Below are 14,789 nucleotides of genomic sequence, written 5' to 3' on the forward strand. Positions count from 1 at the left end.
TACAATATGTCTTTTATGTGAGTTTTGCTGCACCGTTCATCCTTGTGTTTGTTTCAAATAACCTTGCTAGCCTAAACCTTGTATCGAGAGGGAATACTTCTCATGCATCCAAAATCCTTGAGCCAACCACTATGCCATTTGTGTCCACCATACCTACCTACTACATGGTATTTATCCGCCATTCCAAAGTAAATTGCTTGAGTGCTACCTTTAAAATTCCATCATTCACCTTTGCAATATATAGCTCATGGGACAAATAGCTTAAAAACTATTGTGGTATTGAATATGTACTTATGCACTTTATCTCTTATTAAGTTGCTTGTTGTGCGATAACCATGCTTCAGGGGACGCCATCAACTATTCTTTGTTGAATATCATGTGAGTTGCTATGCATGTCCGTCTTGTCACGAAGTAAGAGAGATCTACCACCTTAATGGTTGGAGCATGCATATTGTTAGAGAAGAACATTGGGCCGCTAACTAAAGCCATGATTCATGGTGGAAGTTTCGAGTTTTGGACATATATCCTCAATCTCATATGAGAATAATAATTGTTGCCACATGCTTATGCATTAAAGAGGAGTCCATTATCTGTTGTCCATGTTGTCCCGGTATGGATGTCTAAGTTGAGAATAATCAAAAGCGAGAAATCCAAAATGCGAGCTTTCTCCTTAGACCTTTGTACAGGCGGCATGGAGGTACCCCATTGTGACACTTGGTTAAAACATGTGCATTGCAAAGATCCGGTAGTCCAAGCTAATTAGGACAAGGTGCGGGCACTATTAGTATACTATGCATGAGGCTTGCAACTTGTAAGATATAATTTACATAACTCATATGCTTTATTACTACCGTTGACAAAATTGTTTCATGTTTTCAAAATAAAAGCTCTAGCACAAATATAGCAATCGATGCTTTCCTCTTTGAAGGACCATTCTCTTTACTTTTATGTTGAGTCGGTTCACCTATCTCTCTCCACCTCAAGAAGCAAACACTTGTGTGAACTGTGCATTGATTCCTACATACTTGCATATTGTACTTGTTATATTACTCTATGTTGACAATTATCCATGAGATATACATGTTACAAGTTGAAAGCAACCGCTGAAACTTAATCTTCCTTTGTGTTGCTTCAATACCTTTACTTTGATTTATTGCTTTATGAGTTAACTCTTATGCAAGACTTATTGATGCTTGTCTTGAAGTACTATTCATGAAAAGTCTTTGCTTTATGATTCACTTGTTTACTCATGTCATTACCATTGTTTTGATCGCTGCATCCACTACATATGTTTACAAATAGTATGATCAAGGTTATGATGGCATGTCACTTCAGAAATTATCTTTGTTATCGTTTTACCTGCTCGGGACGAGCGAGAACTAAGCTTGGGGATGCTTGATACGTCTCCGACGTATCGATAATTTCTTATGTTCTATGCCATATTATTGATGATACCTACATGTTTTATGCACACTTTATGTCATATTCGTGCATTTTACGGAACTAACCTATTAACAAGATGCTGAAGTGCCGATTCTTTGTTTTCTGCTGTTTTTGGTTTCGAAATCCTAGTAACGAAATATTCTCGGAATTGGACGAAACGAAGACCCAGGGGCCTATTTTGCCACGAACCTTCCAGAAGACCGAAGAGCATACGAAGTGGGGCCACGAGCTGGCCAAACCACAAGGCGGCGCGGGCCCCTCGTCAGCCCTCCGACTCTGCCCTTCCGCCTACTTAAAGCCTCCGTCGCGAAACCCCTGATAAGAAAAACCACGATACGGAAAACCTTCCGAGACGCCGCCGCCGCCAATCCCATCTCGGGGGATTACGGAGATCTCCTCCGGCACCCTGCCGGGAGGGGATTCATCTCCCGGAGGACTCTACACCGCCATGGTCGCCTCCGGAGTGATGAGTGAGTAGTTCACCCCTGGACTATGGGTCCATAGCAGTAGCTAGATGGTTGTCTTCTCCTCATTGTGCTTCATTGTTGGATCTTGTGAGCTGCCTAACATGATCAAGATCATCTATACTGTAATACTCTATGTTGTGTTTGTCGGGATCCGATGGATAGAGAATACCATGTTATGTTAATTATCAAGTTATTACATATGTGTTGTTTATGATCTTGCATGCTCTCCGTTATTAGTAGAGGCTCTGGCCAAGTTGATGCTAGTAACTCCAAGAGGGAGTATTTATGCTCGATAGTGGGTTCATGCCGCATTGACACTCGGGACGATGTGACGAGAAGAGTTCTAAGGTTGTGTTGTGCTTGTTGCCACTAGGGATAAAACATTGATGCTATGTCCGAGGATGTAGTTATTGATTACATTACGCACCATACTTAATGCAATTGTCGTTGCTTTGCAACTTAATACCGGAAGGGGTTCGGACGATAACCTGAAGGTGGACTTTTAGGCATAGATGCGGCTTGGATGGCGGTCTATGTACTTTGTCGTAATGCCCAATTAAATCTCACTTGTACTTATCATGACATGTATGTGCATTGTTATGCCCTCTCTATTTGTCAATTGCCTGACCGTAATTTGTTCACCCAACATGCTTTTATCTTATGGGAGAGACACCTCTAGTGAACCGTGGACCCCGGTCCATTCTTTAATACCGAAATACAAATCTGCGCAATACTTGTTTTCTTGTTTTCTCGCAAACAATCATCTTCCACACAATTCGGTTAATCCTTTGTTACGGCAAGCCGGTGAGATTGACAACCTCACTGTTTCGTTGGGGCAAAGTACTTTGGTTGTGTTGTGCAGGTTCCACGTTGGCGCGGAATCCCGGTGTCGCCGCACTACATCCCGCCGCCATCAACCTTCAACGTGCTTCTTGGCTCCTCCTCGGTTCGATAAACCTTGGTTTCTTTCGAGGGAAAACTTGCTGCAGTGCGCATCATACCTTCCTCTTGGGGTTGCCCAACGAACGTGTGAAATACACGCCATCAAGCATATTTTCTGGCGCCGTTGCCGGGGAGATCAAGACACGCTGCTTCTCGAAGATGTCGTTGGTGCACACGCCCTACAACATTTTCGGATGTTGCGCCTCGGGAAAATTTTCCGGCAAGCCCCTGAAAGACAGGTGGCGGGAAGACAGAGGCGGGAAAAAATGGCGGGAAGCGGGAGCAGGAAGACAGGAGGCGGGAAGACACAGGCGGGAAGAAATGGATTTTTCTGAATTTTTTGATAAATTATTCGTATTTTTATGATTTTGAAATGAATCAGTTTTATTTTTTCTGAATTTTTTGATAAATTATTTGTATTTTATGATTTTGAAATGAATTAGTTTTATTTTTCTGAATTTTTTAATATATTATTTGTATTTTTAAGATTTTGAAATGAATTAGTTTTATTTTTCTGAATTTTTTTGATATATTATTTGTATTTTTAAGAATTTGAAATGAATTAGTTTTATTTTTTTGAATTTTTTAATATATTATTTGTATTTTTCTGATTTTGAAATGAAAAGTAATTGGGAAAAGACCAACCGCGACTAAAGGGTCTTTCCGCGGGAACCCAAATTCCGGTGAAAAAACCCTTTAGTCGCGGTTGGTCGCTATAAATTCACGCGGCACATTGAGCCTCTGGTGATACAAATTTACTGATTTGAATAAATATGTATTAACGTGACTCTCTTTCTTTCTTAGCCCTCCGGATCGTCGAAAAAATCGTGTACAAAGTCGCGTGGCAAAACCCAGACGATGAACAAGGAGAAACATTAACCATCGATGTTGTCAATGAACGAGGCAGGCCGTTGGAGCCCAAAAAGCACTATACAAAGTTTATCAACCAATGCGGAGTGGTTGTTAGAGACAACGTCCCGATCACCCTCCAGAAATGGAATGAGCCAATCAAGGCACATATTGGTTTCAGTTTTGTCAGCAAGAGAATGAAAATGGATTGTTGGAGAAAACTTATGGAAAATTTCATTCTACCTCCGGAATTCAACAAACACGATGAAGAGGGTAATGTGGTTTCGGGTGGACGTGAGAGGAGGAGGCTTGTCAAAGAGTTCTCTCTTATGAAGATGGCCAAAGCATTCCGGAACTACAAGAAAAAATTTGCCCGTGACTTTGTCTCGCAGAAGAAGACTTCGGATTTCAAAGGACAGTATGAGAAACTGAAAGATGTTTGGCTTGAATTTGTGAAGCAGAAGCAATCAGATTTTTTCAAGGCCATATCGGAAAAAATAAGGCAAATGCGGCTAAGAAAGAGTACTATCATATTATGGGGCCAGGAGGATACTGCACTTCGGAACCAAAGTGGGAGAAGATGGAGAACGACCTGAGAGCGCGAGGAATCCCTCTAGGTACAGAGGGATGGGACCCACGGGCCAAAAGCTGGTGGTACAGGCATGGGGGATCGCTAGACCCGAAGACAGGGAGGTGTGTTCACCGGAAGAAAGTGTTTACTCCCACCGCCGCCCTTATTAAAGCAATGGCCGAAGCTCAAGAGGGGATATCAAGTTTAACAGAGAGAACGACGCGCTGACAATAGCCCTCGGGGATCCTGAACACCCAGGACATGTACGAGGCAAAGGCGCCATTCCGTGGAAAGTAGGGTTTCCCCAGGACAATGACCCGTATAGTTACAAAATCCGTAAGAGAAAGACGGAACGGGATGCGGATCGTATGGGGAGGATGGAAGTGGAAATATTTGAGTTGAAACAGATGGTGCAGGAAATTGTAAAAGACAAACGATCGGAAGGGCCGCATGAAGATCGTGCAGCGGATGTCGGAAGCCAGCAGCGGAGAAGCAGAGTGGCTTCCACGGAGGCCCCGGCTGGTGCTAATGCACCCTTGGCCATGGCTGGTGCTAATGCACCGAAGATCGAGATTCGTGCATCGGAGCCTCACTACCCCGTGGACGATGTAAAGGAGATGAAAGAATATGAGCTGCATTATCCAATGGGGAACATTTCCATGAAGGTAGGGATCGGCAGCGCTTTACCTTGTACACCTGGAGCACTCCACCACAACAACCCCATTGCAGATGGCTATGCTCGTGTCACGGTGGAAGACATAGTCCAAGGGTGCGAGGACCTGGAGATTGACTATGCTACACCCGAAGGGGAGGAAAAACTTCGAGATGTCAAGCGCCAATTCGTTCTATGGAAAAAGAAGTACACCAAGTTTTCAGGCGAGGCGCCAAGGCCACCGACCCCGAGGAATCACCCAACAAGTCCACCCTCCTCCGGTGGTGGTGGTTGGGGTGGTGGTCCACCTACACCTCCTTCACATCATCCGACGCCCCCCCCCAATCCACCTCCGGCGGGTAAGCAGCCCTCGCCCCCAGTCCGCCTCAGGTGGATACGCCGCCACCCAGTCCACCTCCGGCGAAGAAGAAGCAGAAGTAGGGGGTTACGAAGGACAACAAGGCAACCCCCTCCTGGACTATTAACCCGGAGCCTTATGTACCTAAGACCACAAGGGTACCAATGCCATCAATGAAGCCTCTCCTCCCGAGACCTTGGGAACTTAGTGTCGAGAAAACCGACGTGGCCGCGGCTGCTCACCATGAGAAATGGAAGGCGGAAGTCAAGGCGAAAAAAGAGCCTGAGCCCAAGCCGGTATATACTGAGAAGCAAAAGAAGTGGGCTAAGGATTTTTTGACGACACCGTCCCAAATCTCGCAGAATCAGCAAGAAGACTATGGACGTGAATTTCGTAGGCAACTAGCATTATTGGATGAAGCCATGACGACGGAGAAGAAAGAAGCAAGTAAAAAATGCGGGAAACAAGTTCCCAGCTCGGGGAACAGAAAAACCAATCGACCCCCTCGCTCAAAGTGGAAGCCGGTCCTTCCGTTACATTGTCCTTCAGAGCCGTTATGGATAAGGACATGGAACTATTGGACCCCGCTATCTTAGCAGCTGCTAGCGCATAGGGAATGACTGTAACGGCGGCCAAAGAAAGAGCGGGCGAGTTCGGTATGACTCTTCATGCATTGTTAGGCCTTGAGGATGTGCCAACAAGTGAGGTGGCATTTACATATGTACCGAATGGGCCTCTCATCGAGCCTGCGCAGGAAGTGAGTCTACCAACACATATGCGAAATCTGCTACGCTGGTACAAGGATTTCATTAAAATTAAGGCCGGCAAAGAATATATTTATGCGGAAGTTAGAGAGGAGCATCACTTCAAACAGTACCATGTACAAGTTCATACGAGTGAATTGTTCCAGTTGTTCAATCTGCGCGAGCTCGATAAATCTATCCTGAGTTGCTACGTTCTGTAAGTGATTTATTTCTATAATTAAATCTCCACCTCATCTCGTTCATTGCATGCACTATATTTTCCTAACTATATTCTTGTGTACGCTATTATGCACAAGGAAGCCTGGGGAATGCAAAAGAAAGAACATCCTTGATGTTGGATTCATTGAACCACATATCATTAATGGATATGTGTTAGAAAGATACCCTCAAGACGTGGAGAATGACTTGTATCGGTTTCTTACAAAGCAGGAACTCAAAAGTCAAATTCTATTTCCTTACCATTTTGGGTGAGTGTTTCTGTCTTGTGCACATTCTCTTTTGTTTACTACATGCATGTTATGTCTAATCGATGAGTTATGCATGACTGTGCGTGTAACGTGTCCGCAGGTTCCACTGGATTCTGCTAATAATTGAATTTGACAACTCCAGAGTTCTCGTCATGGACTCTCTGAATATGGAAGCAAAGCATTGGATCGGCATAAGCTTAATGCTACAAAAGTAATTATTTTTAATCATTTGCGCACTATATCGGCATCTTTCATTCATTTCCTGATATCAAGTAACTAATAACTCCCTTGTTCATTTAATTTCTTTGCCCTGTAGGGTTTGGAAACGGTTCAAAGAAGACATAACCGGTGAATTCAAAGATGAGCTAACATTTAGAAGGTTAGGTAATGTGGATACTCAGCCACCGGGGACCAATCTATGTGGATACTATGTTTGTGAGTTTATCCGGGGATACACCTCTGAGCGGAGGGCTGAGGATATCAACTTGCAGAGGAATGACTTGCGGAAGAAGCTTAATCCAGAAGCTCGCTTCCGACCAATTCAAGAGAAATGGACAGTATTTTTGATGAGGGAAGTCCTCCATCCTAAAGGAAAACACTATTACGAGGACGAAGAACTTTTAATTAGATAAATTGTATATGGAAACTTGTTTGAAGTTGTATCTGGTCACCCGAGACTGAATATTATATGTTCCTCTTGAATTGTTCTTGTTTGAAATTTCAAACTTGTTTGAAATTATATATTCATATGCATCAACGTGTAACATGTATATAGTAGCGTAGAATATGTGTACTAAAACTTCTTTAAAATTAAAATAAAACACAAAATAAAATATAAAAGAAATGAAACACAACAAAAAGAACCCAGATTTAGGGGGGTAAAAACCCTAAACCTGCGGAGACCTTTACTCCCGATTGATCTGGCCAACCACGACTAAAGGTCCTCCGCCCCGACGAGTGCCTGCCGCCCACGTGGATGGGCCTTTAATCGCGGTTCGTAAGCAACCGCGACCAGGGGGAGGGAGGGGGGGGGGCGTTTAGTCTCGCATAATTAGTCCCGGTTGCACAACCGGGACTAAAGCACGTCCTTTTTCTACCAGTGTGACCTCGCCCGGAAACACCAAATCCCATCTTACCAGCTTCCAAGGCCTTTCTTAAATATAGTGTCAGTCGTACCGATCTTCACCTAACTCCAGGAACCTGTTTCCAACAAATGCTAGACAAAAAAAAATGCAACATGCTGCAGTGAAATGTAAAGCTAAGACCTTCCACCAATTTTCTAAGAGGATCGGCAAGCAACCATGACCATTCCTGGTTGTCATCTCTTTCCCGGACTTATATTCTAAAAGTAACTGCTGTAAATATCACCTATATAGTAGGCAAAAAATTCGGTGCTAAAAGAAATGATCCAGATAGATACAAGGAAAGTTCATGTATAATGACTGAATATGATCATGCAGTTGTACTCACACGTCTCTCCTGGTTCATACTGTTCCAGGTGACTCGGGCAGTGTTGGAACATGTAATTGTTGGATGGTCATCTAAACTTTTTCAATCCCAATACAATGATAGTTCAAATTCATATTGGACAGCATACAATTTAGTATTATTTTCAGATGGATACAAAGATAATATTTTTAGCCACCGATTTTTTGTCAGTATCACATAAGGCTACAGAGTTTCTATGTCATTGATACACCTTCCAAGATGTATTCTTGAAAAACATAAGGCTACAGAGCCCCGCCCTTCTGTTTAAAAAAAAAATAGAGCTTCGCCCTTTTCCTCTTAACAGTGGTCATTCATTCTGAGGAAACTGGTTTGGTATCTTCTCTTCCCTGGGTGTGAGAGGCAGCTAGTTGATTTGAGATATATGCCCATATCCCTAGGTATATAGTAGTACACAAACTGAGATTCTGGCAATAATAGTTAACGGACAAAAAGTGACTTCTCCCATATTATACTAGTAATATATAAGGTGTATCTCTCATAAATCTTTTTTACACAATAGTAGCAGAGGAATTTCTCTGCGTCCTACTACTTGTAATATACACACACTCACTAGAATGCTTCGTATGCACGCACTAGATTGCTTCATAGCAACACACTGCCTAACGTTTCTGGAAGTTTAAGACCTTGATGGAATAGCCGAACACGAAGAAGAAGGCGACGATGTAGGCGAAGTGGCCTAGCACAATGTAGCCGAGGAAATCGTGCCGTATTCCCAGATTGTTGTCCAGATATTGCTTCACCAAAACCGGTTTCCCACCGGGGACCGTAAGAGTACCTGTGTTCTCACCAAACTGCGATGCGACGACCCCATAGATGGTCCAGGACACTGGGTTGAGCCAGTAGTACCACCTCCACCAGATTGGTATCATCTACAACAATCCATCACAACAATCGTTAACCGATGAATCTGGACATACAATATGGTTAACCTAAGCTTAATTTTTTTACCGTCCTGACGACAAGGAATCCAGCAAACAGGTTCCACAGAGGTAACGCAAAGGTTACCAGTATGCTTGCGAGCATCGCGGATGGGGTCAGTGCCACCAACATCATGCCAAACAATGTAAAGTAGTTGAAGCTTGAGATAATGAAGAACAGGAAATAGAAGAACTTGTCAGCTTTCCACTCATATCCAATCATCGGATAGATGACGAGTGTGTATAGACACCCCTGAACGATGTTGTAGATGATCTCCACGCTTGTCTGCACAAATCACACAATGTTGAGAATTGATTTGACCATATCCAAAATGATTAGCAAATCACCGCATTAAAACTACACAAGTTTACCTGAGCTAATGCATAGGATAATGGAGAATACATCCCCGCCGCCTTTTCACGGTAGAAAACAGTTCGCTCAATTGCCACCACGGGTTGAACCGTGAAGCAATTAGCAGCCCCAAGAAAGAAGACAGCAGCATAAGTGGCTCCAAGTAGATTGAACAAATCTTGGTCTGAATCTCTGCCCAGACACACAAAATTATTAGTGCCTCCATAAGAGCTAATGTATCATCTTTGAACAACATTGCTCTCAACTATAGCAAGAAAATGGGATCATACAGTTTTGTTCCTTTCTGCCAGAACACCGTGCCAAATACAAGACCATTGAGCAAAGTCATAAGATAGCGCATGGCGTTGTGCGGTGGATTCTTCCAGTAAGATTTGTATTGCTTCCAGAAGTTTGCAACATACTGGTTGTAGAAGTTCTGAGAATACTTTGTTGGAAATGAGAGATCCGCATAGCCTGGCGGGGGAATGCTTAATTCCTTAATAAGTTCTTGGTTTTTCCTGGTCAAATTTTACAAACAAGAACTTAGTAGAGAGTATAATTGAAAACAATTGCATTTGTTTAATGGAAATGATAGCCTCTATTTAAAAATGTAAAGAGTTACTTTCAGTGACTGAGGTACTCACGTATAAAGAGCGGAATTAGCATAAATTTCAGCAAAATTTACTTCTAAGCGAGCCTCGGCTAAAGGGGAGCTAACTTCCAACATCCATGTTGCAGGATTATATCCTTCTGTGATCTTTTCAACACCTGGAATTGCCTGCAATGCAATGTCAGACCCATCGGTTAGTTTTTTTTTTTACTTTTGCTACACCTGCAAGGAGTTCAAGACATGTTTGATCTTTAATGGATTTTCTGAACCCACTGATCATATTTTGTAAGCATGTGTTCAACTCAGAATAAGTGAAATCCTGGCCACCCCCAAACCGGAACATGTAAGCAGAGTAACTCACCTCAAAATATTCAACCAGTTTATGAGAGTGGCGACCAAGATCACCAGCATAAATAACCTGCCCACCCCTTTTTAAAAGTAGAAGCTACAAAAGGAGCCAGTTGTGAGTTATTCACATTTCTAGAACTAAATAGTTATAATATATGGAGATAAAGAGAGACAAATAAAAATAGAGAAAGAGGAGAGTACCTCATCAAAAGACTCGAATATATCAATGCTGGGTTGATGGATGGTGCAAACCACAGTACGCCCAGTGTTGACTGTATTTCGCACCGCCCTCATGACAATCGCTGCTGCCCTAGCATCAAGACCAGAAGTTGGTTCATCCATGAATATGATTGAAGGATTTGATACCAGCTCCACAGCAATTGTCAATCTCTTCCTTTGTTCAGTCGATAACCCGTCAACTCCAGGGAGACCAACCATGGCATTACGCAACACATCAACCTCAACAAGGGTCATGACTTCCTCCACAAACATCTGTGCAGGTGGAAGTTTATTTCTTTAATCAAAAACAATTACAGCTTGAACCTTCAAATATATATAACACCGCATCTTTACTAGAGTCTGAAGATGGCTTGAATAAAATACCTTTCTCGTTTTGTCATCGACATTTGATGAAAGACGCAGCCAGGCTGAGTAGAGAATGGACTCGTATATAGTAACATTTGGTGAATGGATATCATTCTGTTCACAATAGCCACTAATGCGGGCAAAAGTTTCTTGCTTTTTAGGGTAACCAGAGAGGGTGATACTTCCTTCAATAGAACCACTAGTTTTCCTTCCTGCCAGGACATCCATTAGAGTGGTCTTTCCAGCTCCACTCACGCCAACTAATGCCGTCAGAACACCTGGCCTGAAAGCACCACTGATATCAGTGAGCAACTGGAGACGACTTTCCGCAAATCCTTGCTCCTTCATTTCCTGAAACACATAATAAAAAATCTTAATGCTAGACCTAAAAAAAATTACCACATCTGCACATAGGTTTATCATACAAGTGAAAAACATATGTCCTGACACAGTATGTGTGAGGAGGAAGGTATGTAGGCTTACCGCAGGCATGTCCACATAATAGTTTACATGGTTGAAAGAGAGTGAAAGAGGCTGGAAAGGCAAGACAAGTCCTGAATGAGTTGTCCTATTTTTGGATCCATTAGGACCTACAGAAACTTCATGTGCAAACAGTGTATAATTAGTCTTATTAAGGCATCAGTTGACTTGATAAATATGACATGAACTTAAGAATATTAAAAATGCTGCAATACTCTAACATAGATACTTAAAAAAGATCTAACCCATGGGTATTGAAGATGCCATAGTAGACGATGCATTGCCATCTGACTCATTCTCTATGTCTGAAACTAGTGTGTTTGAGTTGCCACTAGCTGGAAGAGAAAATATTATATGTAGTGTAAGTACCTCGCTCTTGATGCCATCAAGGGATAATGTCAGCCAAAAGAATATAATGGTACTCACGACTCAAGTAAGTAAGGGCCAAAATGTATAAGATGTTGAACAAGATTGCAAATGCTATAATAGCTCCTATCGAAAGCCAGAAGCCCCCGTCAGTAGTAAAAAGTCCTTTCGATTTAAGAAGAGCCTTGCCTACTGTTGGTGCATCAATAAAAGTGTCGGTGTTTGGCTGTAATAATAATGAAAGACTTGCATTAGGAGACATTGTCAACTTTACAACACTAGGATATCATGGTGTCTGAGTTCAGAGAAACTAAAACAAGAAAATACACTGTCATTAGAGAAACTTACAGTGGCCCACCTACTGGCAAGGAATTCATTGACAGATATTGCATTTTGACTGTACATCAGAGGAGATGACCAGTAAGCCCAAATCCACCATGGTCTGATGTCACCTGTCCATATTAAATTTAGGGAGTTAGAAGGTTATCAAATGAGGTGCAGGTAACTGATTTGCCGTGCCTAGCTAACTAGATATGAATGTTTTTTTTTTCATGATAGAATGCTTACCTCTAGGGATAAGAAATCCTCCAAATATGAAAATAATAAGGATCACAAACAACCCAAAAGTATTGGCCACTACCATTGATTTCAAAACAGCACCCAGAAATCGGAACAAAGCCATTGCCATTTGGTGAGTTGCGAAGAAAGCTAAAAACTGGCGAAAGAACCTATAATGAGCAGGTATATGAATACTGGAGTTATCAATTTGAAATGTTAAGATGCAAACGGCTAAGTGGGCACAAGGATTATACCCGGACGCTTACCTTCCTGCAGCAGGCGCAAAGCCCATCACGTAGTATGTGAGGGCGACCCATACCCCAGCCTCCATAAGCGAAACAGGAATTTTTAAGATGATGTTTGCCAGCCCCCAGGTCCATGCGGGGAAGAACAAGAAATCCCTTTGTTTGTAGAACGTAGGAAGCATCTTTATAGTTAGTTGTACCTCAGCAAACCCATTGAACAAGATGGTGATTAAGCTGAAAGTCAGGGCTCCAAAGAATTTGGTACCGTCAGAAATCTGCCCACTGGGCATCTTTGTTCTGAAGAACACAGTCATGGCCATGAGCCCAAGGATGATCAACTGGGAGACTTTGAAGATGTAGATGAATGAGTTGCGCTTCATCAACAACAGCTCTCTCGACATCACTACCTTGAGTGACTCCTTTCTGGATAGGCCATACTTCTTGGTGGTCAATGCGGCAGGATGGGTTTTGGACTTTTTGAAAGGGATTTGCATCTCCTTGAGCATTTTCTGACCTACATGGAATGACTTGAAAAGCTCAGCAAACTCGGGGACTGACACGGGACGATATTGTTCCTGTTCACGGTACCAGTATTGTTGTTGGTCTTTCTTGGAAGTGACCTCTTGAAGGAAGTCAGCGACTCCTTTCCTAGAAGGGCACCGAAAACCAGAAGCTTCAAAGAATTCCAAGATGTTCTCACGTGGCCCATGGTACACTATGTATCCATCCGATAGCAGAATAATATCATCAAACAAGTTGTATGTCTCAGGTGGTGGTTGTAGGAGGGAGATCATCACGGTCTCATTCATCACATGGACCAATTGCTTCACATACTTTACAATCTGAAACGTGCTAGAGCTATCCAAACCAGTGGAGATTTCATCCATGAACAAAGCCCTTGCGGGTCCTGTTAACATTTCCCCTGGCATAAAAAATTTAGATAAGCATAACAAATGACAAATTTCTTTTTCCACAATGAATTGAGTAGTTGAGTTTCTTTTATATAGTTTTTTCATGAGTGTGCTTACCTGTTGTGACACGTTTCTTTTGCCCACCAGAAATTCCTCTGATCATGTCATCACCGATCAAGGTATCAGCACAAATATCAAGCCCAAGGACCTGAAAGCAAGGGTGTTGTTAGACTCTTGTTCGGTTACAGATATATGTGCAACGAATAGAACAGTAAAAGTCTCACCTTGAGAGTAAGATCTGTCACAATATTACTCTCATGCCCCTGCACCGCGGTAGCTTTCATGTATGCATCGATCTCAGGGTCTGGCTTTATGCCCGCGTTACGCTCCCTCTTAGCGAGCTCTGTGAGCATGTCATATCTAGCGCCAATTCCCAAGCAGCGCCTGGAAAAATCTAGTGTCTCTCGCACGGTCATCTCCGCGTTGTGCAGGTCGTACTGACTGACATACGCGCTGGTCCTCTCGGGGTAGAATTCCGAGAATGTGTGGCCACAATACGTAATGTTGCCAGATACCTGCAACATGAAAGAGATGGTGATTATTTTTATGCATGCGGCCATTAAGAAAAGCAGAAAAAGGAATAATAAGCATAAAAAAACAGACGAGTAAAAACCTTGAGGCTTTTATCAAGCTTGCCAGTAAGCGCTCTCATAAGCGTGCTCTTTCCTGAAGAAGGAGGTCCAAGAAGAAGAGTCATCCTGAAAATAACATGCATGTCAAATACTTACGTTTTCAGGTTTTTATACATTTATAGCAAATTGATAACAAAAATAACGAGTTGATTTCCTTGCATGAACGTTCAGATACTGGAAAAAGGTTTTGGGGAACCCCTGGCCTATGCCAAAACACTTGAAACAAATTTATATTGGTTGATGATGCATGAGAGGCATGTGACAGAGATAACATGCCTGCTATACAGCTGCTGCCACCAGCTGCAGAATAATTGTAAAGAAAGAAGCATTAGTAGTTAGAAGCATACCTGGATGGTTTGAGGATGCCGTTGACGCTTCGGAGTATGTTGATGGTTTTCTTGTTGTTGGAGGCGAGCCGCCCAACAAAACTCTGCATTGCGGTCATGAGGCACTGTGTTAGCATCTTGTAATATTCAGCTTGCACACAAGTAATGCAGATGGGTGCAGCATAGAAAAAAACTGTGCATAATCAATAGTAGGAACAAGCAAGCAAGGCAGTACAGTACTAGTTTGGTGTCAAAGTGACAAGCGCATCTTCTGTGTTTGGCCTAGCCTCTCGCCCAACACGTCCAAGACAAGGTGCCACCATGCCGTTTGACGCAGGATCTAGAGCCGGTCTGCTCCGCTGTCGAGGGCTGATTTG

General features: G+C 42.7%; 1 protein-coding gene across 1 annotated transcript; it reads right to left on the bottom strand.

The window, feature by feature from the left end:
* Positions 1–8,566: 8,566 nt before the first annotated feature.
* Positions 8,567–14,560, bottom strand: LOC124707053 (ABC transporter G family member 48-like). Its single transcript, XM_047238713.1, has 18 exons — positions 14,434–14,560; positions 14,068–14,152; positions 13,679–13,969; positions 13,512–13,602; positions 12,505–13,405; positions 12,248–12,408; positions 12,029–12,132; positions 11,741–11,906; positions 11,560–11,649; positions 11,318–11,433; positions 10,853–11,185; positions 10,451–10,741; positions 10,263–10,346; positions 9,936–10,069; positions 9,582–9,809; positions 9,312–9,483; positions 8,971–9,225; positions 8,567–8,891 (listed from the first exon to the last, which is right to left on the bottom strand). The coding sequence occupies exons 1-18, from the start codon at positions 14,547–14,549 to the stop codon at positions 8,622–8,624; spliced, it is 3,888 nt and encodes a 1,295-aa protein (XP_047094669.1). The 5' UTR covers positions 14,550–14,560; the 3' UTR covers positions 8,567–8,621.
* Positions 14,561–14,789: the final 229 nt, after the last annotated feature.

This window comes from Lolium rigidum, chromosome 4, assembly GCF_022539505.1.
Source record: "Lolium rigidum isolate FL_2022 chromosome 4, APGP_CSIRO_Lrig_0.1, whole genome shotgun sequence".
Taxonomy (NCBI): Eukaryota; Viridiplantae; Streptophyta; class Magnoliopsida; order Poales; family Poaceae; genus Lolium; species Lolium rigidum.